The 27542-nt window shown below is 42.2% G+C and overlaps 4 protein-coding genes across 5 annotated transcripts; all 4 read right to left on the bottom strand.

The window, feature by feature from the left end:
• Window positions 1-1301: 1301 nt before the first annotated feature.
• LOC103995481 (zinc finger protein 8) lies at window positions 1302-3017 on the bottom strand. The gene has a single exon (XM_009416077.3). The coding sequence runs from the start codon at window positions 2599-2601 to the stop codon at window positions 1756-1758; it is 846 nt and encodes a 281-aa protein (XP_009414352.2). The 5' UTR covers window positions 2602-3017; the 3' UTR covers window positions 1302-1755.
• A 7219-nt stretch (window positions 3018-10236) lies between these two features.
• On the bottom strand, window positions 10237-16462 carry LOC135588074 (uncharacterized). The gene is made up of 7 exons (XM_065080016.1): window positions 14529-16462; window positions 14253-14412; window positions 14014-14064; window positions 13844-13895; window positions 13681-13739; window positions 11565-11610; window positions 10237-10472 (listed from the first exon to the last, which is right to left on the bottom strand). The coding sequence occupies exons 2-7, from the start codon at window positions 14376-14378 to the stop codon at window positions 10336-10338; spliced, it is 471 nt and encodes a 156-aa protein (XP_064936088.1). The 5' UTR covers window positions 14379-14412; window positions 14529-16462; the 3' UTR covers window positions 10237-10335.
• A 308-nt stretch (window positions 16463-16770) lies between these two features.
• LOC135588073 (uncharacterized) lies at window positions 16771-18383 on the bottom strand. The gene has a single exon (XM_065080015.1). It carries the CDS (start codon window positions 17999-18001, stop codon window positions 16958-16960), a length of 1044 nt encoding a protein of 347 aa, XP_064936087.1. The 5' UTR covers window positions 18002-18383; the 3' UTR covers window positions 16771-16957.
• Window positions 18384-21340: 2957 nt separating this feature from the next.
• On the bottom strand, window positions 21341-27204 carry LOC135588072 (protein Brevis radix-like 1). Of its 2 annotated transcripts, XR_010476062.1 has the most exons (6): window positions 26846-27204; window positions 26363-26757; window positions 23079-23214; window positions 22556-22980; window positions 22027-22160; window positions 21341-21946 (listed from the first exon to the last, which is right to left on the bottom strand). XR_010476062.1 is itself a non-coding variant. In XM_065080014.1 (5 exons), exons 1-5 carry the CDS (start codon window positions 26966-26968, stop codon window positions 22079-22081), a joined length of 1161 nt encoding a protein of 386 aa, XP_064936086.1. In that variant the 5' UTR covers window positions 26969-27204; the 3' UTR covers window positions 21341-22078. The 2 variants fall into 2 exon arrangements, 1 of the variants encoding a protein (XP_064936086.1); XM_065080014.1 differs by having other exon boundaries at window positions 21341-22160.
• Between the last annotated feature and the right edge of the window lie 338 nt (window positions 27205-27542).

Below are 27542 nucleotides of genomic sequence, written 5' to 3'. Positions count from 1 at the left end.
CTCTAACATTTAGATCAAGGAATTCATTTAGATCAAGGAAACTTGGCAGCCATTAAATGTCTTATATCCATAGTGTTTGTGGGGCTAATTAGATTCTTGGTTTTGGTTTTAGTGGTGATTGGTGATAAAAGTTACAATATTTTCGAAAAATAATAAAAAAATTTATGTTATGCGTTATTATAAAAGCAATTTCAATCCTCAACTTGAGACTCAAAGGTCATGATTGATCGTGAGGGAATCTCTCCCAAATCTAGTAGATAATTATATCCTTCGTCAATCCGATATAGTAAAATTTTATTTTTTGAGGGTTATTATATTTGAAAGAAATAAAAATAATTTATTTTTACAGAATGTGGTCCTGAAAATAAGTCAGGTCGAATAAATTTGAAATGGGAAGTATAGTTTTTGAAGGAATAGATTGAAGTTGATGAACATTAAATAGATTCAATCAGATGCATTGATAAGCATGAGACTCAGCTAGAAGGAATAAATTAACTTTAAGAGGGACATACATTTTATTCCAATTTATTCATCTATTTATTCCTTCTGATTGGGGTGGGAGATGGTGCTCTTTTTAAGCTACTGATGAGTTGCAGTTGTAACAGTGTGACTTGCAGTATAAGTGGTGGAGCTCACATTTAGAGGAAACCATTCATTAATGATCTGTAGCTTTCTTATAGCAAATTGTACCACAGTGTCTCAGATTGGTCTTCCATGCTCACTAAAGGAGTCTGACCCACCATGCAGCCAATCAAGTGCTTTCTTTCATCTTCTTCCTATCACACAGTGATCAGAATTGAAGTTTGAAATGTCCAACCATGCCAGGTTAAGTACAGTAGGATAATTATACAATGACTGGAGCAAGAACACATCTATCTATTGCATGTACTAGTGCACCTGAAATAACAAATCTTAGGAAACCAAGTCTATCTTGGTTTCATGATCTTATTTCATCACAGAGACCTAAGAAGCAATGAGAGCTCACCAAGCATTTGATTTCTCAGATCCTATGGCTTTTCCAATTCTGTGGTACTTAATTTGCTGGATGTTTTTTCATGCAATTGTAGTGCAGCATTGAAGAATAGGATCAAAGATAAGAAGAGCATGACAGTCTTTTAGAACAGTTGTGAGACTCAATATGTTTTCCTACTTAAAATGGGGCAAAACTAAACATGTTAAAAGAATCAAAGACAACATTTAGCAACCATTTCAATATTGAGTATGCTTAAAGAATACATCAATCCTCATGCAAGTTTACTCCACAGCAGTTGCACAACAAAAGTGATAACCTAACAAGATGCATCTAAGACCACAAAAGATAAAAGGAAGGAACTCTAAGCAATGCAGGATATTAGTTACAATGCTCAGTGGTGAATGGGGCCAGTTTAAGCTGACACTTCCTGAACCAGTGTTGCAATCATATGTGGCGTCTATTCCTTTATATCTTGCATTCAGCTAAGCTATAAACACTGAACAGTTGATAACACTCAGCTTCTAAAATATTAGAATGAGAGGTAAAAATAGTATATGCAATGACTCGAAAATCTTCAAGTTTTGGCCCTTGTTCTGCTCACAAAAAAGAAAAGGGAACCAAGTAAGTACTTCCATATGTGAATCTGACAGAATAAAAGAAAAAGGCACCCCACGGAGTAAACTGTCTGAGAGATGTAAACGAGTTTGTGAGATAAGAGAGGCAATAAGTAAGAGAAAATTGCAATTCATTAACGAACTCTTTGGTATCCGATCCTTGATGAACTACAAATGCAAATCCAAACTCAAACTGTTCTTGGAACCAGAATCGAAGCCACCTTGCTCATTTGGGGAAGCCAAAGATGAAGAGGAGGAAGAAGAAGAGCCGACGCCACCCGCACCTTCCACTGCCATCTTCCTTGCGTCTCTTCCTCCGAACGAAGGCAGTGCGGGGGGATGGTTCCCTTGCAAGCCTGCCGTGCTGCCATGCACCGGCATTCTCCATGGCCCCGGGAGTGGGCTACCGTTTATGAGCTGAGATGCGGAACCAAGGCCGCCGTAGAAGCGAGCCGCAGGGTTCGTGACCGGGCCGGTGTGGCTAGTCCATGAAGGGTAGTGGGTCGGGGGCGGGTGGTCGAAACGGGAGGCGGAGGGGAAGGAACTCAGATGGCGGTAGTCGAGGTAGCCGTAGACATGACCGTCAGCGATGAAGCTGGGGTGGTGGTGGTGGTGGTAGTGTTGGGAGGCCATAGCCGAATGGAGATGGGTGCGCTTGGCGTGCTGGCGCTCGCGCTTGTGGGCGTTCTGGTGCCCGCCGAGGGCTTGCGACGTGGGGAACTTGCGGCAGCAGTAGTGGCACTCGAACTTCCTCGAGCTCTCGCCACTGTCAGTCAACGTGGTGGTGGTAGCGGCCGCCGGGGTGTTACTGGTCTCAGTGGTGGAGGAGGGAGGGTCGACGGAGGGGCCATCTTGTGATGCGTCTGGATCGGTGGCGAAGTCGATGCCGAAGAGCCGAATGGCAGGGCTCGTGTGGGATGCATTCTCGCGAGCTGGCCCGGGGCGGATGAAGGGCAGCTCGGAGAAGGAGTCGACGCTGACCTTCATGAAGTTGTGCGTCTCTTGCTCGCCCATCGCGCCCGTCTCGGAGCCGCCTACTCCGGTCGACTATGCAGCTATGAGGAGGGAAGGGTAGGGAGTATTGATTTGTGCTGCTTCTTCTCCGGTGGTGGTGGTGGTTCAATTTGTCATCGGAGAGTTAATAGAGATGGAGAGGAGAAGAGAAGAGAAGAGAGGGGGAACCAAAACATGGAGGTGGGACCGCAATTGGTGTAGGGCTGACAAGGGATGATGCTAAACTAAAGAGGCTTTTTGCTACTCAAACAACTTCCAAGTACTACCCGCTGCTGTTACTCACTGCTGCATGCTACTACTACTACTACTACCAACTTGACCTCCCATCACCTCCAACCTTCCTTCGTGTTCTCTTTTCTCATCTGTACACGCCATGAACTAAGTTGAATGCATCTCTATCTCTCTCTCTCTCTCTCTCTCTCTCTCTCTCTCTCTGTCCATCTCTGAGTGTGTGTGTGTGTGTGTGTGTGTTGTGCTTTGAACAGGGATTGGTAGGTGGCACTGGATTCTTTATGGCCGTAAGCTTCTTTGTCTGAGCGCTGTAAGTGGTCCTGGGCTGTGGCCATCTCCACCACCATGGACTAGAACGGCGAGTTGCAGTAAGTTAAACATGCTTTTACTGGAAACGTACTCTCTTTTCACCTACAGGTGTTCATGTAGGACGACTGTGACGGAGGACTACACAATCCTTGTCTTAAGATCAAATAAATTGATTGACAGGAGGACCTGTTATATACATATATATATTCACCTCGTTTCCCAACTTAGTCCGTGTCGAATAAATGCACTAAACTATCTTCCATCTGAAGATAATAACAATACAATTTACGTAGCTATCGGATTGCCTTCTGCTGTGGGAGCATGCACTATCAGATTTCAATGTCACCGAGAGGAAAAAAAGGATGGCAAGGAAGGAGAAGCGATTACCGAAACCAATATGGCGAGCGGTCACGTAACTGATAACGACTCGACATGCGTGGTGGATTCACATAACTGTCACGTAGGTTGCTTTTCTCAGAATGACACTTTAACCTAGATTTTGCAAGCAGCAAGAAAAGATGTGAGAGACGGATGGGAAACGGAGGGTCGGAGATGGATGAGGAGGGAAGGAAGCCCAATGGTACGGTGTCGTTTTCAGGGGAATGGTAAATGTGGCAACCATCATCATCAACCTTCTCCCCTTTATTTGCTCTCTTTCTCTTTTCCCCAAGACACAGCAGTAGCCTTTTTACAGCTCGAAAAAGGCTCAGTTTTGCTGTTTGGTAGCAGTGGGAAGTAGTTATCCGGCGTTGTTGCGGGAATCGATAAGTAGGTTTTGTGATACCGGAGGCGATGTTTGAGCCGCTCTGCCTGCCGTCTGGTGTACTTGGGTTTAGGCTGATATAGTAGTTTAATGATCATGGCATGGAACGGCGCCTGTGGAGGAGAACTGCGAAGACAAAGAGAGCCTCCGAGTTAAAAGAGGAATTATTAATGCATGCAACGACTCATCATATGTGGATACAAAATTGGGCCCCGTTTCTTTACGTGAAAGCAACTGAAGAACATCGGTACGTAGTTATTTGGGAGGCCGAGATGAACTTGAAAGTAAAAAAAAAGGAAAATTTAAAGATCAGTAATCAAATAGTATATCGAATCTTAATCTCTTAAAGAATTTGAATATAATTAGAACTCATCGAATCCTCCAAAAGTGTTTGTCAACCCAACGACAGTAATTGGCTTCTCTGTGCAAGACGAAGTGACTTGCAGTCACTGAAACCAGAAGAAGGTGGATTGGAATGGTTGGAACAAGTTAAAGGAGGAGAGACAGAGTCGAGTGCGCTTCGAAATGAGTCGTCCTCCCGACGAGGAAACAGAAGGTTGGTTTCATGAAATCCAACGGGGTTGGCAAGAAGAAGGGCAGCGAAGAGTCCAGCTAACGATTCTACGGCATGCAGGAGAGCGGAAAGAGCCATTCTACTACTGGCAAGCATGGGCCTGAGAAAAGTCAGAAGGTTCCTGTGGGAGTACCAACAAGTGAAATCGACTTTGTGTGCATTCTACAATATTGACTGAACTCTTTATCTGCAGAGTTGCTGTAATTCCTGCATGTCTCACCAATTTTGTAGTCATTCCCTCCATCCCCCACCTTCAATAACTGTTTTCTACCCTCCTCCCCCTTACGGCTTCTTCACCCTCTTGATTGCTCCACAGGGACAGATCACTGTCGTCCGACCATCTGTCCCATCTCTCAAACTTTGGGCTCCTCGCTCGGCACCAAACTCTCAGCTCTGTATTAATGGTGGCACTGTCCTAACGAAAGCCACTATGCTGTCCCGCCCCCCCCCCCCCGGTTGTGTCTCCAAGAAAATTGCCCAACTCTCATGACACCGACTCCTGAGGTCATCATCATCATCCATCCATCCATGGTGGATACAAATCACTACATAACACTAGCTGAAGCGAAGTCATCGTTAGATCTGCGTGAGGTGCTCTGGGGGACCGTCTTCCGGACCCCCTCGAACTGGAGTTGTCCCAGTGTCCTGCCTACCTCAACTTGAGAAATCATGGAGGATGCCTTCTTGCATGGAGTGGAGTGGAATGGAGATTAAAATTGTTCTGCTTCATGTACATTGTCGCAACCCATGGATCAGAACTGCACCAGCTTAAGCCGCAGGACTGGAGATTGAAATGGGTAACCGAGAGGGTTTTGGATACTTAAACTAGGAGGAGGCCATGGATGCACTTGTTGGAGCACTAGAGAGGCGTCCAGTACCAGAATTTGAGGGTGATTGTTCCCTCCATGTAACACTCATGCCAATGTCAGAATTGGATAGGACCTAGCTCTTAAAGACTTAGGTGGTCTTCTCAAGACATGGTGTGATAGTGCTGTCGGGAGATCTCCAATCTTAGGACCACCAAGTGAAGTAAAGAGTTGGCGATAGGAGAGTAGCAAGGAAAAGATGGAGGGAGGGGACATAGGAATTCCTTTCACATGTTTGGCAATCAATAAACAGGAGAGGGGAGGTGGAGGGAAGAGAATCTTGGGGCATGTAATATGATTGGTGCTCCACTATACATATAAATAAACAAATATATTTGTTTATTTACAAAGTTGAGGTTCAGATGGAGTTGAACATTCCTTATCAGGTTGATATGACCAATCTCACTGGCTGGATATCGCATTCCTACGGCTCATGAAAGGGATTGCTTGATGGAGGAAGTGAATGGAGAGAGAGAGAGAGAGAGAGAGAGAGCTCACAAGGAATCAGAAGTGGTTCAGTGATCACCTCATTTTGCAAGACCTTCTACAGACCACCCTAATAATTGCTCAGCATTGACATAGTCTGAAGGATTTGGCATCTTATGATGCTGCATCTCAGTTGCAACCATGGGCATAAAACAACTTGAGGAGGAGGAGGATGATGTGAGACCTGGTCAGGTGTGTGAATCAGTATTGATCAGCTTCATCTTCTGGGTTAATGGGGACAACAACTTGGCTCGGATGGCAATAGCAACAAGGCAGAGAGCTCTGTTGTTAGAGGACTGATGGTCTCTCTTAAGGGCCCAGAATGATAATGGGCAGTAGAAGGCAAAGCATGCTTGGAGTTAGGACCACTGCAACATCCCAAGGTAACAGCTCAATCTAGTGGGGGGAACTTTTAATGACAGTTTTAAGTTCTTGTTGCCTTTCTGCAGTGGGATGCTCACTCATTAATCTGATGGTCCAGTGATTTAATCTGATTTTGAGATTGATGTTGCTGCATCAACTGCTCCATTTAGCCAAATAAAATGGGAGCACTGAGATCCAAGAAAGGATACGAAGCAAGAAAACCTGATGAACAATGGATTGATGAAATAGAATCAGAACAAATATGTTCTGATCATTCACTCTCTGGCAGAGTCTCTACAAGCTGTACAAGTCAGAAAGAACTACTATTAGAAGCATGACTTGCAGCAGTAAGACTATCACTACAAGAGAACATAAAATGATGCAGCAGAGAGATTAGATTGCAACTAGGACCAAAATCAATGCGGTCAATCGAGTAGGATCAGCATCTACAGACCTAAACAAGATATGAGTAAGTTGAAGAGCATTCAATTCGGAGGTGGGAGTCCTCCAGAATACTAGCGAGCTATGAGTACATGGTTGTGCAAGTAAAAGTTAGTGGGGGTAGGAACAAATGGATTGCTCTCCATCAGAGAGAGGCTACCCATTGACACTATAACTCTGGTAGGTGAAGGTTAGAGAAGTTCACATGAAAGTTGTAGCCATAATAAGTTGGATTCCTTAAAGATGGTCCCCTTTCCTTTACTACTGAGAGACATGGGGAAGATGATACATCACAGCGAAAGGTGTAGCAGTATTCTTGTGAACCACTCGAACCCTTTGGAGTGATGCAGAGGAGAGGACGGATGCTACATGTGCTGAGGAAGTACTCGAATGTGTGTAGATAGCATTTCTTAAAACACAGCTTACATTCCAACAAAACTATGTACTTCATTAGGTTAACAGCCCTGCTGGGCAATGCAAGAACGCAGGAGAAGTATCCTTATCTGTGTGTAGAGTGGTGCCAAAGGCGTCCTGCTCATAAAAGAGGGGAGAAAGGGAGAGTCCATACCATGGTAGGCCATCTTGCTTGCCTTCGCAAAACGACCCCTGTGAACATTATTACAGGTGGTCCAAAACAGGGGTCGAACTCTTCCTTACGTGCTTGTGCTCACCCTGTCTCTTTCTTGCTTGCATTGTATTCCTAAAACATGCCTCTCTCTCTCTCTCTCTCTCTCTCTCTCTCTCTCTCTCTCTCTCTCTCTTTCATTGCAATATGGTGAGAGGGGACAAAGACGTGCACTGGGTTGGAGGAAAACTGCAGTTCAAAAAGCAATTACACTGTGGCAACATGGTTCAAGTACCAGACCTTGTTCTTTGTTTTGGAAGCCTTCAGGGTGGCCTCAACAATGTAGCTGCCATGTTCTGAGTTGTGATATTTGAGACAAACCATCACTTCAATTCTCTGCTAATTAACATCACTTTTAATTCTTTGTTCCATATAATAAAATCTTTTCCTGTTCATGGAAACAGCTCTTCTTCTGCTTCTTTTGGGATTTCTTGTATTGCGTTGACAGAACTGCTGACATTGGTTAATAAGCACAAGTATACATATATATATATATATATATATATATATATATATATATATATATATATATATATATATATATATATATATATATATATATATATATATATATATGATGACAATTTTGACTACTGTTCATGATATATCCATCCATATATTTGAAGTAGAAAAATTAATGATAAAAAATAACTAATATACATCCACTCTAAATAGAAAAAAATTAAAAATTCTTTTAAGAACATCTCTTAAGATTAAAGTTGGTGGCTAGCTTAGCTAATAAAGATTTTAATATATCATCGTAAGATCCTAAACTCGAATCTCACATTGATCACTTTTCTTTTGAAAAAAATATATATTTGGATTAATTATTGATTAAATTTACTTAACTTATGACTGTAAAGTCACTAAGTCAAGGTTGAGACCAAAATATATGCAATTTATGCTTTTGTAGTAAGTGAAACATTTACCAATATCTATAATTCTTCGATCACAATGGTTCCTAACATACTATCACATAAATAAAGCATGATTTATAGACACATTGAATTTAATATATCAAATTTGTAAATGTCAAATAGTCGGTCTACAAGTTTTCAAACGTAAAATAGAAGCAAACGCTGAAGAGAATCAAATGTCTCCATGTTTTGCACATCCCTTACATTGAAACAAATTGGTGATGAGATTTGAATTAACATAAAGACTTGGGTATTAAGTTTGAGTTAGCCAATGGAGGTCTCTCTCTCTCTCTATCTCTCTCTCTCTCTCTCTCTCTCTCTCTCTCTCTCTCTCTCTATAACTGGTTCATCTTCCTTTTCCCTCTCTTCTCCGTGGCCATGTAAACATTCTAGTCCTCTTCCTATAACCCCCTCTTGTTCTTCTCAGAGCTCTTTCGAAGCATTAATAGGACTGGGAATTGCAACTTGGTGCACATATAAAAACACAGCTTTAGAAAACTTAAAAGGAACTCTGTATTGGTTAAGCTCGTTCAATTTTATGGTGAAAGTGAAAGGAAAAAAGAGATTGATATGATGAAAAAAGGACAACATCAGACCTATGCATCAGGGAAGATGTGAGCAGCATGCGGTGTCGCATACTCTTCTACTGTTCCGGGAGTAGACGACGGGGGAGGAGGAGGAGGAGGAGGTTGCACTGCGACCCAGATCTATGCATTGTACCGGGCCACAGAAGTGAGGCAGAAGAGGCTGTGAGAGCCCCCAACCAAATGATGGAATCTACCCAAGTCGTGAGCTGGCTCATGACTTCATCCGGGTTGGCACGCTGTGAAGCAGCTACCACGGTCGGTCATGCGGAAGTACAGAGGACGGAGCAGTTAGTGGGGCGGGACTCGGCTGTCCCGTCTCATTGGATCAGGCCATGTCGGGGTCACGCCAAAACGAAGCACGCACCCAGATTTCCCCACGCGTTGCACAATGCTCGAGAAGATTTCATTAATGTTTATCTATAATTTCTTATTTTTAATTCAAAATTAAGGGAATTGGTAAAAAAAAAAGATTAGGAGGATATCACTACAAAAGATCCTCATTTTCTTGTTTTCCCAAACAGCACACCTTCTTTTGATTTTTTTTTTCAAAAAATTTCTTTAATTCAAAAAAATATAAACTATATCTTAAAAGTCTTACCTTCGGTTATAATATTTTATTTTTATTATAATATTTTTGACCCAATAAAATTTATTTAAAAACACTATAAATGATTCAAATGAAATCAAAGCATACACATCATACTATACTAAGATTCAAATAAATATTTATAATTTATGAATAATGTCACCCAAATAAAATTTAAAAACTAACTTATTATAGTATTTTTACTATCATAATAAAAAATACTATAAAGTCTACTTCAAAACATCATAGATAATAAACTCCTAAGCTCAACCAAGCCAACTAGAAATCTAAAAATATGACATCATAATGCACTAAGAACAATAACAAGAGACATAATATAATATTACTTATAGGATTTTTATAATATTTATACCATTTTTAATATCTCAATAAAAAAAACACTGTTGAAAAAAAAATATTTTGGATATTTTTTTAATTAAAAATACCATTTGGATAAAACGAAAAAGGGAGATGCCATCTGGAAAAAACTCATTTTCTTGATTAATCACCCAAAATATTAACTATTTTACCCCCGGAAAAAAACAATCTTGCTTCTTTGTAATATTGGAAAACCTATCCTACACAAAATAGCTACTGCCACCTAAAGCTGTCCGTAAGGACAGATACGGTCTGGTTCGAGGTTGGGACCAGGAATTACTGTTACTGTCATGCAAGGCTGTCCATTGAGCACAACCACATCTGTATCAGCTGTCACCAATGAGTTCAAGAATCTATTGACAATGTTCATGTCCTTAACGTTTTTTTTTTCGTAGGGGAGGTGGTGGTATTTTGGGCTATGTTAATGGATGAGAACCACCAAATGGGTAGCATATTAATAGAATTAAGGTAAATGATAGAGAATATAAACAAAATTTATACTCAGAAAGTGAAGGAAAAGGATAGAAAGAGAAACTCCTCCAACTATTCTATATAAAGGAAATGTTTCTTCGACGTTAAAAAACACAAAATGGTCCCAAGTATGGATTTTAGACATCTCTCGAAGATTGAGATGAATGGGATTCTTCGATGTATCGAGTGGCTCGTGATACCGCATAGTGTGATGCACTTGAAGCAGCATAATAAGATGTCACAGTGAGCTGAGCAAACCTTGGAACGACGTAAGCTGGATAAATTGAAATTTTTGTTAGAATGACTTGTACTAGAAAAGAAAATTGAAGAAAAAGCAATATTTAGCTGCGTTACTACGAACAGACTTATCTTGATGCCACTACAATATTTTAATATGCTGAAGGATTGTTACCCTTTGGGGCTTCTCGCAAGAATCCAAAAACTGGGCAGTTATGATGTGTATATTTATTACAATTCAATGATAAAAAAGGGTAAATAAGCTGTTTTAATTGGAGTGACATGTCTTGTATGTGAAGCAACAGCAACGCATACAAATGACAGGGATATAAAGGATGCTATATAAAGTTCCGGTCAGCTGCCAGAACAACCGGGTATGAGTTCCTGGGATACCCTTGAAACTTGGAAATCACAAGGATAAGAGCCTTAGAAATAACACCTTTCCTAAACCACACTATGTTAGAATGTTTCAACACTCCTATCACTCAAAATAGAACTCTAAACACTACCACAATAAGAAAAAAAATTATGAAATCAGGATATATACATACTGTAAAAAATAGTATAAACTCCATTTTCGGCCTAAACTCAACTCAATATAACCCAACTAGGTTACGGTTTAGGCTTGCCTATACTAGATTATGATTTTTTCCTATGTGAATATGGTTGAATTAAGCTATCAAAGACTTGATTTAGGGTCTTTTAGGCCTCGTGGACTACATGAAATATGAAGAGTGATTTGACCAATACCAGCTTGACTGCATGCCAGTATAAATGTTCAGGCAAAAGCACCATAGGCAAATGCGACAGTGCCTGACATCAGTGTACTCTGTGCATGATGCTAGGTTTGTAATTTCCATGTTGGGTGCTCGGTGCAAGTTAGACACCTGAAAACACTAAGCTTTTCTCAGCTATGACAATACATATGATGAATACGAACTCTAAGCTGCTGCAGACTAGTAATTGTATTTCATGGGCAAAATTGCTACAACTTCAGAGAGAACAAATGCTACCAAAATTCACTTTCTAAATATTGAAAACACTAGGGACAATGAAACATGAATTCAGCAAAAGATAATTTCTTTAGGATGTTGGGCATGAGAAACAATGGCCATATTATGCTTTTTACCTCCTAATGATGCACTAGCTCCTGAATACAACAGCAGTGGAGGAATCTGCGTCAAAAAGAAAATGTCAAATGGCAATGTCATAAGAAAATAAGATGAATAAAAAAAGATAGTTTCTATTCCTTCAATCACACTATCTCGATGTTAGCAAATACTACTTCCATAATGAAAATGGGTTAGTGTCTTTCCCACAGCCAAAAAAGCAACAAGTTCATGGACACCACTTTCATGCAAAAGATGATTAGTCAAGCTTGTCATGATCAATCTCCCAATAGATGATAGATGATCCATATACCCAACTAACTAACAGCAATGTTTTGAAAAGTGCATCTTAGGAGAACATGAGGACTGAACAAACTTTGTAATTGTCAAGTCAATAGGTAGATAATCATCTTCAACTTAGATTTTAGAGTGCTATACTATAACATAGAGGTCACTCTAAAGCACCAAAAATGTGATCCTTAAAGTGCCTCAGAAGTGCTGAAACTCAGCACATAGATCAAATTCTTATGGTCTATTGATGTGTTGATGGCCCTACTATGGGTGACAGGACTAACTGGGAAGGAAAAGATGATTGATGAAATATGATGCAGAACAGCATATCTTCAAAAAGGTACTTTTTCAAAGTATCCACAACTAGAGCAAGCAATCAAATAAGATAGAAAAAGCAATGTCTTCAAAACAAATGTCAACTGCAATATTTTAAAAGAAAACCATGGTGTGATAGCGGTAGAAATACTGTGTAGTTCATTAGCTATAATCAAAGATATGTGGTTCAATTAGTCTATTAAGAAGAGCAACTAAATAAGTACAGCTAATATACAACCAAATTCAAGGTTTTAAAAACTGGCCATATCGGTCGGTACAAATCCAGTTCTAGTCCGATGGTTGACCAGTATAGCAACAGAGCAATATTGCTCGTATCAATCAAGAATTAAGCTCACCACCACACAAGCTTACCATACTGAGCTTACAAGGTGGTAAGCTGTCTGGTACCAAGTTGTACCAAGCAATGAGACTACCACCCGATACTCGTACCCAATGTAATCCTTTTTTCTCTCCTGTCTAGTTTCTGCATCTCCCTATCGCCACTGCATCGATGTGTCCTCGCCTGCTCGCCACTGCTCCGCTTTTGCATTGCCACCTCTCCTCCACTGCATGGTACAACTACTCTCCCTTTTATTCAAAGTGGTTCGACCTCTACTGACGGTTTGTACACTATATGACACTGGTACTATATTGGTCAAACCATTGACAGATATTACTATCAGATCATGATTATAATGCTTGGCCAAATTAAATTATTAACAGGTATATAAAGGTGGCACCAAAATAAAAGAGTTATGGATGTATTTATTTTTAATTAAGAACTTATTTAACTAACATGTAATAAAAAATTATTATAGGCCTATGTGACTGATATCATATAATTATGGACCATGAATTGGCCACCAATTGCATGAGTCTGATACTGCAAAGGATGCTACCCAAGAGACTTCAAGACTTGAACAGCGTAGTTCTATACTTCCAGAAAATAGCTATAACATGAAGATAGTTACAAACAGAATCATACATCTATGTTACTTAGCTTACCATTAGCATTCCTTTTGATCGCAACATATGTCATATAGTAAGTGTGCATTGTCATGAATGTATGACTCTGCATTATTAGATCATTTTATTAACTGCAAAGCCATGACATGTTAAGAACCATACAACAATCAAATGAGGATGACAAAGATATCTGTTTTGCTTCTAGAAACAGTTTGACTGTACTTGTATTTGGCTAAACAAAAAAACTACAACCACATATTGCATTTACTAGGACAGATCATTTGCATTGTTGCTTGGAAAAGCTCCAAATTGAAGGTAATATCAACAATGTAGTTTGTAGTTACCAAGATGAAAGTGCATAATCGAATGTATGTATATATGTATGTATATATAAATATATACATATGTATTAGTGCCTCCACTTTATTGAGAACAAACAAGGCAGTATCGAGAAGATTATTGCCAGATATCAATCAACTAATATACATAGTACATATCAGACGTCCTGTAATAATTCATAAAAAATAGAAATTCCAACAAAATTGATAAAAAAAATTTTATTACCACAAAAAGAAAATGCAGCCATTTGGGCCCCTTTACATGCTTCTGAACAAAAGGAATCCCTATCAGAAATACCCAGAAAACTCATTTTCAGAACAATCTCAATAGCTCAATTAAGGCAAGGGACCAATTAATTTTTTGAGAGTGGGAGCTAATATCACTCTACCTATATTCATCCCATGGACAGCACTAAGCATCACACCAGCCCCTGAACCAGCCTACACAACACATAACAGCTGATATAAATCAAAGTCAACAGAACAAGGCAGCATATGTATGGTCTTTAGAAAAAAATTCGAACAGGTCAAAAAATGCAACAACGAGAGAGATCTATACCACAAAAGTTGCATCATGCAAAACAGAGTTGATGGTCCATTCCTCTTTTTCCTGCACATTTCAGAAGTACTTATAAGTACACAAATAACAAGGAAAAAAGAATATAAATTCAAACAAAAACATTATGAACTGTCAATAAATTTAATTTTAATGCGACAAACACACATTACAAAGAAATAACGGTATTCAATGAAAAAAAAAAGAGTCAAACACAAGAGGAAGAAGGAAAAATACAGAACTGAGTTAGGGTTTATGAGAGAGAGGCAACGGGGGCAACGAGCAGAGCCTAAGCCAGGATTAATCGTGGGGTCATGGTGTAGATTGCCTCTCCGGAGCTTCTCCTCGTATACTTCTCTCGTCCCCATCGTCTTCTCCTCCTCTCCAAAGACCTCAGAACCCCTGGAATACGCAACATCAGTCACAACGCTCTTATAATCTGAACCACACAACTTTGTTGATGGAAACGATGGAGACCAGGTGAGTGAAAGGAGAGGAACCAGGAAGAGAGATCTTACCCTAGATGGCAAATTCACGGCGATCTCGCGGCTGGGAGATAGAGAAAGGGGGCTGTCGGGGGGAGGAGCGGGGGGAGGAGGAGGCGGCCTGAGTGCTCTATCTCCCTCTGCTTGGGAGAGAGAGAAAGAGAGAGAAAAAGAGAGAGAGAGAGAGAGAGAGAAGGGGGGCTGAGCACGGGAGAGGGGCGTCGGCGGGGAGGCACAGGGAGAGCAACACCGAGAGGGTAGGAGGGAGGAGGGCCGACTTATAATCGACAGCCGCCTTTCACGCAAAGGAAGGACAATCGTCACCGGGCACCTTCCACGGGAAAGAAGTCCCTTCCATGGCGTCACAGGGGTTGGGGGAGGGGGAAGTTGGGTTTAGATCGGGCTTGATTTGGTTTAGTTTAGCCCACCTTGTCGTTAGAATGGCTCGGAGACGGTTCGAACAAAGGCTGATTTGGTTCAGACGCTCGCCCTGAGCACGTAGCGATTAGGCTCAGCCGCGTGCGTGGACCGCGCCCGGGCGCTCTAAACCGGTCAGACATTCATCATTTCTTACTTATTTCACATCTATTATCTTCCCCCTTTTAACTCCACGGCTATCATATCCCCGAATAAAGAAATACATGTTCTTTGTTCCCTCAATGCGCCTGTCCTGTATTAGATTAGTATCAGTGCATCATGTTCTTCATCAACAATAGCTCACATGTCAGCATATTGCAGACAAAACCAAAAAATAAAAGATAAAAAAGGAAACAATTTTAATGACCGATCACACCAATTGACTAGCTTATTAAATGTTTATAAGGAATCCATTCATTAATATCAACTTCCTGTGCTTAGCTAATTCCACCTTTTCACCAAAATATTCTTTCTTCTTCCAATTTCTCTACTCGCATATCAGGTCTGGCGCTGCAGAGATTATCTTAATAACTTGGCTTAAAAATCCTTGAATTAACATCAGTCTAGAGAAATCTAAAGTCAAATTTTAGGAAGGGTAATTTTTTACTTGGTCTATAATTCCGTCACTACCACTGCAACAAATTTCTCGTGATAGTAGAATAGCAATTATTATATACTATGCCAAGATAAATTGACATTGATGACCTTATGGAAACAAAAGGTATGCAGATCAAATATCACACTTACCAAACTGTCTCCGAACTATGGCATTAAGGCTGCTGATGAAAAAACTCACACATTCATGAGAAAATAATAATCCACTGCTGATGACAATTGAATGATTTTGCACTATTAAACAGAGACTTGGTTTTTTCTATGCAAAGGGAAGATAGTAAATCCCATCACCCTATGAAATTATCTGAAGATAACTCTAAAATCTCCCAAATACAAGTTTAGAGAAAAAAAAGAAGAAAAGGGACCCTAACATATGATGTACCATTTTAGGGCCTTTGGACATTAATTTAACTCTGGTTGGACTCCAAAATATCTTATAAAACTGTCGCTAAAACTAGTGATGAAAAAAATACAAATATTGCTGGACAAGTTTCCAACTTTGATGCATAGACACCTTGGTTCTTCTACTTCATGACATTGATCTTCCCTAGATATAATGGAGACTCTCAAGAACCTTTGATTATTTGATTTGAGTATATGTCAGTCTCCAGACTTCATCAAATTGCTCTAAGAACCGATCCACACACAGTAAAATGGAGGTCAAGCCTATGTCTTTGATTGAGTCTGCCGACAAGTACTGTTCAGATCAAAGATGAAGGAAGACTAAATTGTAGTCATGAGTATTGCCTAAACTATTATGTGGCTGAAGTGACCAAACCTATAGTGTTCCAAAATCATCCAATGATGATGGTTGAAGTCAGAATTGTCCCAATATAGTTCTTGGGAAATGAAAAGGGACCCATTATGATGCAAACTGAATCCATGGGAATTGATTATTTTCATGCTTGGGTTAAAAAGAATAGAACAAACAGTTTCTTTTGTCACCAATCTACAAAACATTTTGCAACTTGACATAAGAAAAGCCAACATTGATATTAGCTAAAGAATTCCATAATACTATGAGCAAACAGAAAGTGCAAAAGGAAGGAGGTCAATGAATAAAGATATGGAAAATGAAGCCCTAAATTATGCTGATAGTTGGCATTTCTTGTCATTCTGAAACCAGAAAATGTCAAATACAATACTTCAAAGAAAGGCCAGACACCATCTCAAAACAAAGCCTTCAATATCTCAGTCAGTCATGCAACCCAAATTTCACAATCAAATATTGAAGTCTGCAAGAGAAAAAAAACCTCAGAACACAGAACCCATGGATTGGAATGCATTTGAATGAAACTACTCCGAAACTCAAAAGCACTATCTTAACAAAGATTTGTATCCTATTTTCTTTGAAGGGATAAAAAAAGAACCAACCAAAATAACCTACACACAGAAAGAAGGAAAACCAGTTATTCATATTATATTTATTATCATATATCGAAGCCCTCCTGCTTCTTTGTGGACAGACGCTTCAGGAACTCATACGTGGTAATCATGGTGGTTGCAGACATCGACATTGAAGCCCACCTTGGCCCTAAGCCTCGGTAACATGCGCTCCACCCTCCCTCCCTTATAAGGCTCCTTACTGTTCGACCTATGGTCATCGGTCCCTCCTTCCCACCTTCCATCACCTGTATCCTCGTCTTAATCGTGTCCAGAGGCATTGTCACTAGCGCGGCCGCACCACCTGCCATTGCAGCGCTTAGCCCCTGCACTACCACCACTGTCCTGTACTCAGGCTTCACAGCACCGCCGCTGCTATTTCCATACTCTTGCTCTTCAAAGCCAAATCGTAGACGACAAAGATAGTACCCAATTCCACTCCAAATTAGCTTTTGGGACAGCGAATAGGAAGCCCACCAAACAGCATTTGAGGGGGCGTATGTCAATATAGACATGCCGAACCCTCTGTAAAGCCCGCGAATTCCGTCGCTTGCGACGATCTTCCGGAATGCGTCTATCCCACCGAGGTACTTACTAGTGAGTCGGTGATGGCCTTGGACCATCAGCCGCTGGCTGATGACATCGATGGGGGTCCATACAACCTGTGCTGCGACGGCGGCGCTCAGTCCGGCGACCGCGCTGGCCACAGCGGAGGCAGTGGTCTCGGAGACGCCTAACTGGATGGTGGCGGTGCCAACGGTGCTTTTGGTGACCTCCAGGGCGGCCATGTAGAGGGTGCGGGCGGGGACGGTGCCGGCGAGGGACGTGGCGAAGCCACGGTAAAAGCCAAGGAGGCCCTCCCTGCGGAGGATGGCGGCCGCGGCGGCGCAGGCGGAGGGTGGCGCGGGGTGACAGACCTGGAGGCGGGTTTTGAGGACGACCGCCGGGTAGAGAGCGGCGGAGACGGCGGAGAAGAGGGCAGCGCCGAGGACGAAGAAGCGCGACTTGTCCAGCATCTCCCAATCGATTTCAGCAGGCAGGTGGAGCTTCGCCACCTCCTCTCCCTCCGCCTCTGTCGCAGCCGCCGCCATCTCCGCGTCCTCCGGCGGCGGCGTCTCAAACTCTGGCCTCGAACCTATGTCTACAACCTCTCCTCCATCTCCACGACCAATACCAAGCAAAAATAATCTAACCCTAACCTTATTCAATCAAGCCTCAAAGGACGAGGGTTAGGGTTGCAAGAAGGGCACGAGCGGCTCTCCAGACAAGAAGTGACAGACTACGGCGGGCGTGGCGGCGGGGAGCACTGAAAGCATCTCCGCCGTCGTTCGCCACCAGATCTACAATTAGGGTTTGCGGGAACGAAGCGCGAGATTGGACGAGAGGGCAACTTTCCTATCTCCTCCGCTCTTCGCTTCTAGAGAGAGTGTAGTGCAGAGGGAAGGGGAACTGACCGGATCAGGGGGCAATTTTGGGTGCAGAAATCAACCAAGCATATACCTATATATATATTCCTTTCAAAACAGTTATTTTCAAATTTATCCCTACTGATTTTACTTATCATATTATATTCCTAAAATATAAATAATAGATTTAATTTAGTTAATTTATTATCTAATAAAAAATAAATACTACTAATACAACAATAAAATTAAAACTCTCAACTATTACGAGTTAGTGTCATTTAGCTCAGTAAAAAAAATTATATGTTTAATTAAGTTTAAAAAATTATTAAAATTTTATTTATTACAAGAATAAGTTATTGACATCCTGGTCAATTTGACGTAATCCGAACCCGTATATACCGGATTATCTGACGTGCCTCTAAAATAAAAATGTCAAGCTCCCAATGTGCCTTCTATACGAAGATCGAGATTCAGAAATGTTTCCTAACATGATCACTCAGGCACCCAAGTTAATAACTCGATATATATACGAGCGTGAACGAGAGTGATAAAAAAGATAACCTCCCCTTTTTATTATATTGAATATGAGCTTTTATATCTAGTCATAAAGGAATTAAATATTTTATAGAATATTCTATAAAGAGATAGCCTCTGACTATCTCCGATAATCTCTCATTGACCTTTTATCCACACGAGCGATAAAAGAGAATAACCCAAAACTACTTGCCTTAGACCCTTATCCACATAAATAGATAAGTAGAGGATGGCATATGTCTTCTCCTTCCATCCTGGACACCACATGACGATCACGTGTCGGAGGACAATTGACTAGCGATGTACTCTATATCATTCGTCCCCCCTAAGGTATACTTCGGGGCTCTCACAAGAGGGATCCGAAGTATGACATCTAGTATGTTTGGCACATCAAGCTTATGTCTCTTTGATTGGTTTTTCAATTTCGCACGTTAAGCGAATGCTAACATGGTTGAGGGGCATCGACGTCTTAAATTAATGACCCTCGTCCCTCGGTAAGGGATCACTTCTTGCTGACAGGCCCTCATTAGTAAACGATCAATCCCTACTGATGTGAACTTGACTCTCTTTCAAGTGTGGAGGGTTGCAGGCGCTATTAGTGGTGATCCATCGTTGACTTACCCCTTGTATTGTTGAGGGACACATCTTGGTTGGACAAGATAGAGTTTCCCAACCTCCACGTCTCTTCTCGACTAAGTCAAGTTTGTCGATTGTCACAACTTGGGCAGAGGACAAGATTGGGTTCTTCGACCTCCACACCTCAGTGATCACTATGGGCAAAGAGAGGGTCGAGTTTCCAAACCTTCATACCTCTAGCAAAGGTGAGGGTCAGGTTTCCTGACCATCGCATCTTGAGGGGAGGAGGGGATCGAGTTTTCCAACCTCCACGCCTCAAGCAGAGGAGGGGGGGTGGGTTTCTCGACCTCCCCACCTCAGGTGAAAGAGAGGGTTAGTTTTTTTTACCACCACAGCTTGAGCAAAGGAGAGGGTCGGATTTCCTCACCTCCATGAATCGAGATGACTACAGGCGATGAGAGGGGCATGTTTCCCAAACACTGTATCTTGGGCGGAGGAGGGGATCAGGTTATTCGACCTCTACACCTAAGATAAAGGAGAGGGTCGGGTTCCCCGAGTTAGGGAGGTTAGGGAACTCGACTCCCTGCTTTGCCTAAGGCATGAAAATCGAAAAAAACCCGACCCTCTCCTCCACTCGAGGTGCAACAATCGTGAAACCTGGCCCTCTCCTTGCATGTGGTCATCGTCAAGCCATGGAGGTCGCTAAACCTGATCCCGCCCGACTAAGATGCATTTTTTGATGATATGAGGAGCAGGTCAACGATGAATCATCACTAGTAGCACCCGCAACCCTCCAAACTCGAAGGAGGGGTAGGTTCAAATTAATAAAGATTGATCATCTACCGAGGAAAGTCTGTTAGTGAGGAGTGACCTCTTGTTGAGTGACAAGGGTCATCAATTCAAGACGAAGATGCTCTCGACCTTGTCGGTGATCACCTAATGCACAAAGTTGGAGAATCAATTTAAGATACATAAGCTTGATCTGTCGGATAAACTAGATGTTGTACTTCAGATCCCTCTCATGAGAGCCCCAAAACATGCATGAGTGTGGAGGGGACAAATGATACAAAGTAAATAATTAGCTAATTGTCATACTCGTAATCGCCACATGGTGTCCAAGATGAAAGGAGAAAACAAATGTCACCTTTCACTCCCATGCCCACGTGGACAAGGGTCCAAAGTAAGCAATTATGAAATATTCCCTTTTTATCGCTCATGTGGATAAGAGACCAAGGAGAGACTGTTGGAGGTAATTAGAGGCTGCCTCCCAATAGAATATTTCATTAAATATTTTGGTCGTATACGATCGTGTATAAAAACTCATCTTCAACACAATAAAAAATGAGATCATCTTTTTGATCATTTTATGAAACTAACTTGAGCGTCGGAAGAACTAGATTAGGAAACTCTCTCGATCTCAATCGTTATGTAAGTGGTATATCGGGAACTTAATGTTTTCACTCTAAATGCATCTCGGACAATCCTACGTATACGAGTTTGGACCATGTGAGGCTGACTAGAACATCAGCGACTCATTCCCATAACATCTTCTATCCTATTTTTATCAGTAATATTAATGATTTCATCCTTTTAATTATCACGTTCGAAAGATTTTCTAATCACATATCATCTTGACTAATTTTTTTTAATACATTATTTTTATTAAATCGATATATAGTTATTTACGAATAAAAATATTTTTTAATACACATCCATCTTAATATTCTTATAATATAAATTATATATATTATTTTTAAATCTATAAAAATAAAATATAATTATTAAAAATTATATTTTGATAAACTTTTTAATCGAAAGTAGTTGGGATAAACCATACTGATGTAGATAAAGTGCTATTCCAAATCGTGTAAGGATATATATATGAAAACAACCTGAACAAATAGGCAAAAAAGGAACGCACGGTTACCGGGTGAAAAGGGTCAGGTGTTGCGGCGTGTGTGAGGAAGAGGTGCGGGAAAAGGGAACGGTTTGATCCAGGTTTGGACGTGTAACTGCCAGGTGTAGGTCTGGCGTGTTACTTCATTCCATGGACTACATGATTACAACCGCTAAGAGGAGGTTACGTGCTGCGCTGCGAGACCCTGAGCCTGTGTCGATGCGTGTTGACCACGTAATCGTGTGGGTCCCGCGCTTACTTGGGGCGCAGTGACAGCATCCGACGGTTGTCATTTCGGACGCCGAATCAAGTGCCACATCACCCGCAACGTATCCACGACTGTGGGTAAGAAGGAAAAAGTAGTCGCTCCTGTGATCATCGGCGACCGCGTCGTCTTCGAAGGTGACCGCTGCATGCCATCCAAGTCAATATTCTCTTTCAGACATGATACGGATTCCGAGGGTGACTCCTCTGGCCATTAGTTGAAGCTATTGCTTGAGCGAGCTCAAGACGTCCAAGGGTTCAGCTGTAATATAATGTTCTTAGTTACTGATCCACCCATCAAAATACACTGACAGCCATCTCGAGCCAACTTTGCGCAAGTATACTCGCATACAATCCTCCTGCATATTTAATCACACAACTTCAAATATAGCAAGTTCTAATGACAACTAAGTTGCAAACTGGAGCAAAGAAACCCAACCGAAGCTTAAAAATGATGGGAAGAACAGCTGTATGTTTATCTGCTTGCTTTGTTATCGAAGATACTGTTCTTGTATCCTTGCACGGTTCTCCTCCCACCATAACCTCGCGTGCATCTCTCCGAACCTCTCCCGGCTGCAAAATTATGATGGCATTTAAATAGAAAATATCACATAAATGGAAAGTTGATTTTATGGGACACATACACTAATGTACAAATTTCGCCTAAAATAAGAAAGTAAATGCCCCAACAAATAAACAGGAAGAGATGATGAAGATGCAAGTTCTCATCTGGATGAAGTAAAAAGTCATTTCTTAACAGAATGTTTTAGGTTTAATTGAGACTGATGATCCAGGTAGCACAGAACCTCATCTAAAACGCCTAATTTCATGAGGTTCTTATATGAGTTAGGTAAACACTCATGTTAGAAATGCCAATCAAAATGTTTGCAGAACGAGCATCCAAAGATGAAGGTTAAAAGGAAAATATTCAGCTGAAGGCAATTAAAAGATAGGAGTGAGTCTCTGACCTGAATCGGACACGGCGAAGTTCCCTGATACCTCGAGGTAACTCGCGAATTGTGATGTAGACACCAGGTTCATCCTCTTCCACCCATTCCCTCTCTAAATCACTAGCATTGCTAACTGATGCCGAGAGCTCCCCATATCGATCCAACTCCTCAGCGGATGAGCTCGTCCTCCGCGAAGCATTCATGGACGATGTTTCTGTTTTTGACCCGCTGATGCTCGACAGCTTCGGGGTTGACGTGAGGCCACCAGAGTCATAGTAGTGGCATGCATGGCGTGTGTGGTGATGGCCATGGTATTTGTAACTTGAATGTTGTTCGAGAGAATCAGATGATGAGTAACCCATCCCAGCGTCACCGGTTAAGTAGAGGTTACGAGGCAGCCGCTCTTTGCTGAGTGGTGGTGTCACCGGGCTGTCCTTTGAGCTCTAGCAAATGGTTAAAGCAACGATGAACAAAGGCCTGATGGAAATAAGAACACAATAAGATGTGGAAAAATGATTCACATCGGGTAGTCTTCTTTCACCTCATCCTCAGATCTTTGTGGTGTCGGAAGAGGCACGGCGTGGCGATTGAATCTATGGACATTGTACAGCTCCACGACCTTGTCATAGTTTTCTGCCCACCACCTCTGGGCTTGCCACTTGCTAAACATCTCTCGGCTACCAAAGACAACAAGCATGGCATGTATATAACTAATGCAAGCAAAATTTAATCGTGAACCGGGAATTGATTAGAAAAGCTTTAGAAACTCGATCACGATCTAAAAATTGTCCAACAATATAATTCTGTATCATACATGACCATCTACAAGAACATAAATAATCAGCATTAAACAACCGTATCCTCCAACAAGAACAGGAAATGACCTGAATCTAGTGATAGCATGAATAAATTCTATGAAGTTCAAGTCAATACTTGAAGTTTGTATTATTTAGTTCAAGATGGACTTGTTGAATCTCGGATTTTGATGATGAAACTAATTGATTGTATTTAGATGTTTAACTGCATTTTGAGTGATGCAGGTCTACTCGATCAGGATTAGACAGTTAACGCAGGAGGAATTGACGTTGCGCCGGAGGAGATCACTTCAGGATATTGGACGGCAAAAGGCTTCGGACGTCGGGCATCGAGCCAAGGAGAGCGGAATTACGCCAAGGATATCGGGGTTGCGGAGGTCAACCACCGATTGGGCAACAAGCCGCAAGAGAGGACGATACGCTGAAGAATCGAACGAAGTGCCAACCAATGACGTACCGGGCAACAGAATGTCGATTCGCATTGTAATAATTGTCTAGATCGGAGTAGAGTTTTAGTTTGTGTGTGCAGGAATAACTATGATAACGATGAAGACATAAAGCGAAACAAAGTGCTGGAGTCAAGCGCGAAGGATTCATTGGGAGTTCGAGAGTTCGACGGGAGTCCGAAGGTTCGTCGGGAATGCTGCCGGAACTAACCGAGAATGAGTAGGGAGCTTGCCGAAGGGTTTTTCGGAAACTCGCCGGAAGGTTCGTTGGAAGTTCGCGGAGCTCACCAAGAAAGATCGAAGCTTACCGAAGAAGCTCGTTGGAACTCGCCAAGATCAAATCGTGAAGTCTAGGAGCTTGCCGAGAGTCCGCAGAATGGTTTCCGAGAGTTTATCAGAAGACCGTCGGAAGTTCGCCGAAAGCTCGCCGGAAGAAGTCTTGACTTACAGACTTTGTAATAGCTTAGAAAATGTCTTTAAATTCATAGTTAGCATGTTAATTAGGGTTAGGATTAGGTGTTAATCCTATAACCCAAGTAGGGGCCAATTGGGCCCAAGTTCGGACTAGTTTGGGGCAAGATTGAAGCCCAACTAGTGGGCTGAAAACACTGTAGGTGGTGGCACCGCCCAGTGTCTGAGAGCTGGGCGGTAGCACCGCCTAAGCTGGGCGGTGGCACCGCCCAGTGCCCGAGAGCTAGGCGATAGCACTGCTTGGGCTGGGCGGTGGCACCGCCAGTGCAACGGTCGACAGGCGGTGGCACCGCCAGCCTCGGGAACTCAAGGGAATTCAAATTTTGGAGATCAAATTTGAATCCTCTTGGGGTCTATAAATACCCCCCAATTCTCAGCAGAGAAAACAACCTTTGAGAAGCAAGAGAGTGAGCCAAAAGTCTTAGCAAAGTCTTTAGCAAGTTTTTGTCTTCAATTGCTTTGAGTGTTCACCTCCTTCTTTCTATTCAAAAATTTGTAAGAGTGTGAACCACTTGTAAAAGGTTGTAAGAGGGGTATTAGTCCTTCCCTTACAAGAGATTTGCTAGTGGAAGTTGGGAGCCTCCTCGAAGAAGGCTTCGCAAGTGGATGTAGGTCATTTTGACCGAACCACTTTAAAACTACTGTGTTATCTGGTTTGCATCCTAATCTTGTCATTAACATACTACAAATTTCTTTACTTAGTCATTACGCTTCCATACGTCTCTAAGTTTTCAAGCTTCCAAATCGGTTCTCATTGATATTGTTTGTTATCGTGCGAAAGATTTTTCCAAAACCAAAGTTTTAATCCGCTGCACTAATTCACCCCCCCCTCTTAGTGCCGCTCCGATCCTAACAGGACTAGCCTTCATGCCAAATATCTGTACCCATTCCATGATGACTTCCATTAAGAAAAATACTTCTAAATCATATCAGATTCCAGCTATGGGGTCTGTGAAGTGCAGAGAAGAAATCATATTATTTTGCAAAAATGGAAGTCATTGACCAAGATATCATATGCATTGGGTTTCTTTTTTGCTCTGCTTCAAAAAATACATGGAGAAAAAGCAACACAACTGCTAAGAAACTTGCCATTGCAGAATTTGTAGGATTTTCATGCTTTCCTATTGGCCAAAATGATATCATGGCATCCAACCGCATCTAACTTTTCAGCATTCAGACAAATCAGATGGTCAAACATTAATATGTTCTTCTGTAAACTATGTAATCGTTTCAAGCAGGTCATATGCATGGATCCAAATCCAGTGCCGACATAAAACTCAAAACCTTCCCTAACCTAATCCGCTAGAGTTCATTTAAGCAGACATAATGATCAACAGGGTGGAAGCATGATGAAGGCATCCGAGACCCACAGGTGGGCGTGCGTGTCTGCAGTTTCGAGTGACAGATAGAGAGACGGAGTCCCCAGCTCATTAAGAGAATTCAATGGCTGTCACGGTCTACAGAGTTCATTCTATAACAGCTACATTTGCACAAAGCTCAAACACAGTGGGCCATCAACCCCAACGAAAGCGAAGCAAGGGACTGCTTGCTTGTTCTAAAGCCTTTTCTCACACCCCGGAGGAAGGAGAAGCGGCCTTTCACCGTCATTCTAGATTTCGAACCGCCACTAATTTTTGAGACAAAACGAACTAAAGAACAAATTTGGAACCGGGAAATGAAACATGCACAACATCGGGCGATCCGCCAATGTATACGAAGCGGCACAAAAATCCATCACCGTATTGGCTATTCAGAATTCCAAAAGATCAACAGATGCCGGTCTTCTACTGCACGAATCTCGAGATACAAAAAGTTTAGGAACCACAAAAATAAAGCTGCGATGCCTCTGTAAAAGTATGTAACTGATGAAAATACTCGCTGTTGTTCCATCACGATTTACGGCGTAAAATTTCGGAAAATTTTGACGGAAGTAAGTAAATATTAAAGCAAAAATAATTTCTCATAAACAGCATAACGTAAATTAATCTTGAAAAAACAGATTTAAAGCTGAATTAGTTGATTGAGCAAAAGGTTTGTTTGGTGCCACTGTATCAATGATGAACAAGAATGAGATGAGAACGGAAACGGAGTACCTGAACCGGATCCTCTTCAGGTCGTTGCCGCCGTGGGGAAGCGAGAGGAAGGTGATCAGAATCCCGGGCTCCACCTGGGCCACCCACTCCTTGGGCTCCTCCTCTTCGCCGTCCTCCGGGAACGTCGACGCCACCGCCGACGAGGCCTCCGTCCAGCCGCTCACTGACGGAGTCCTCTCGCCGCTGGAGATCTCCTTCAGCTCCCGCCTCATCATCGGGGACGTCGCAGTCCTCGGAGTCCACGCAGCGCTGCCGATGGTCCTCCAGTCCGATCCCGACGCCGCCTCCGAGCAAGCGTAGTCCCCGTGGAGGTGGCGCAGCCCGTCCTCCGGCGCCCCCCCACACGGCTTGCAGTGCCGATACGCCCCCGTCGCCTTTAACGCCATCTCCTTAATCTGATCCGAAGAAGGAAAACTTGAGATCAGGCCAAATAACCGAGAGGAAGCCTAAAACGGAACGAAACCACATCAAGCGATCGGCCACCTGGGCAGTGAGGTCTTTAATGCCCCGACCTGCGCTGGGCGTCGCGGCGCCAATGGTGACGTCGTCGCCCTCGCGGCCGTGGCCGCCGCCGAGCTGCTTCGAGCAGGCGATGCACGTCAGCATCTGGGCGACACAGAGGGATCCGCCAGGATAGAAAGGACGGAAGCGGTGTCAGTGGGAGGAGGGTCGTGGGGGACTTTTGAAGGCGCGGCGAGTTCGTCAATGGCGGCTTAGCGTGTAAACGGTAAGCTTAAGGTTCGAGATTGCAGAAGCGTACCGAGCGAAGGGGAAGAAGGAGATGCTATTTATTTTTATTAATAGAGGAAAAATAAGTAATTAATTTGACGCAAAAAAGCTTGGTTGGTTACAGGCTCTGTTATGGTAGGGCCCGGTATCCGCAGAGACGAGGGAGCTAAGGGAGGGGGGAGACAGCAGGTCACGTGCCGGGAGAGTGTTGCTGCTTCGGAGCTGCCGAAGGAAATTATTATTATTATTATTATTATTATTATTATTATTATTATTATTATTTCCATTAATCATAAAGGCAAACAGCGGACTATTAAGAAAGTCTAACATTTAATAGAAAAAGAAAAGCAAGTACTGCATATGATGTCTCATTTAAATTGATTGAGAAATCAGGAAGTTCATTTTGTGGTTCCTAATTTATTTATTTATTTTTTGCTATTTAGTTGTCGAT

Source organism: Musa acuminata, chromosome BXJ1-8 (genome assembly GCF_036884655.1).
Source record: "Musa acuminata AAA Group cultivar baxijiao chromosome BXJ1-8, Cavendish_Baxijiao_AAA, whole genome shotgun sequence".
Taxonomy (NCBI): Eukaryota; Viridiplantae; Streptophyta; class Magnoliopsida; order Zingiberales; family Musaceae; genus Musa; species Musa acuminata.
This window is presented reverse-complemented; position numbering and strand designations above follow the sequence as displayed.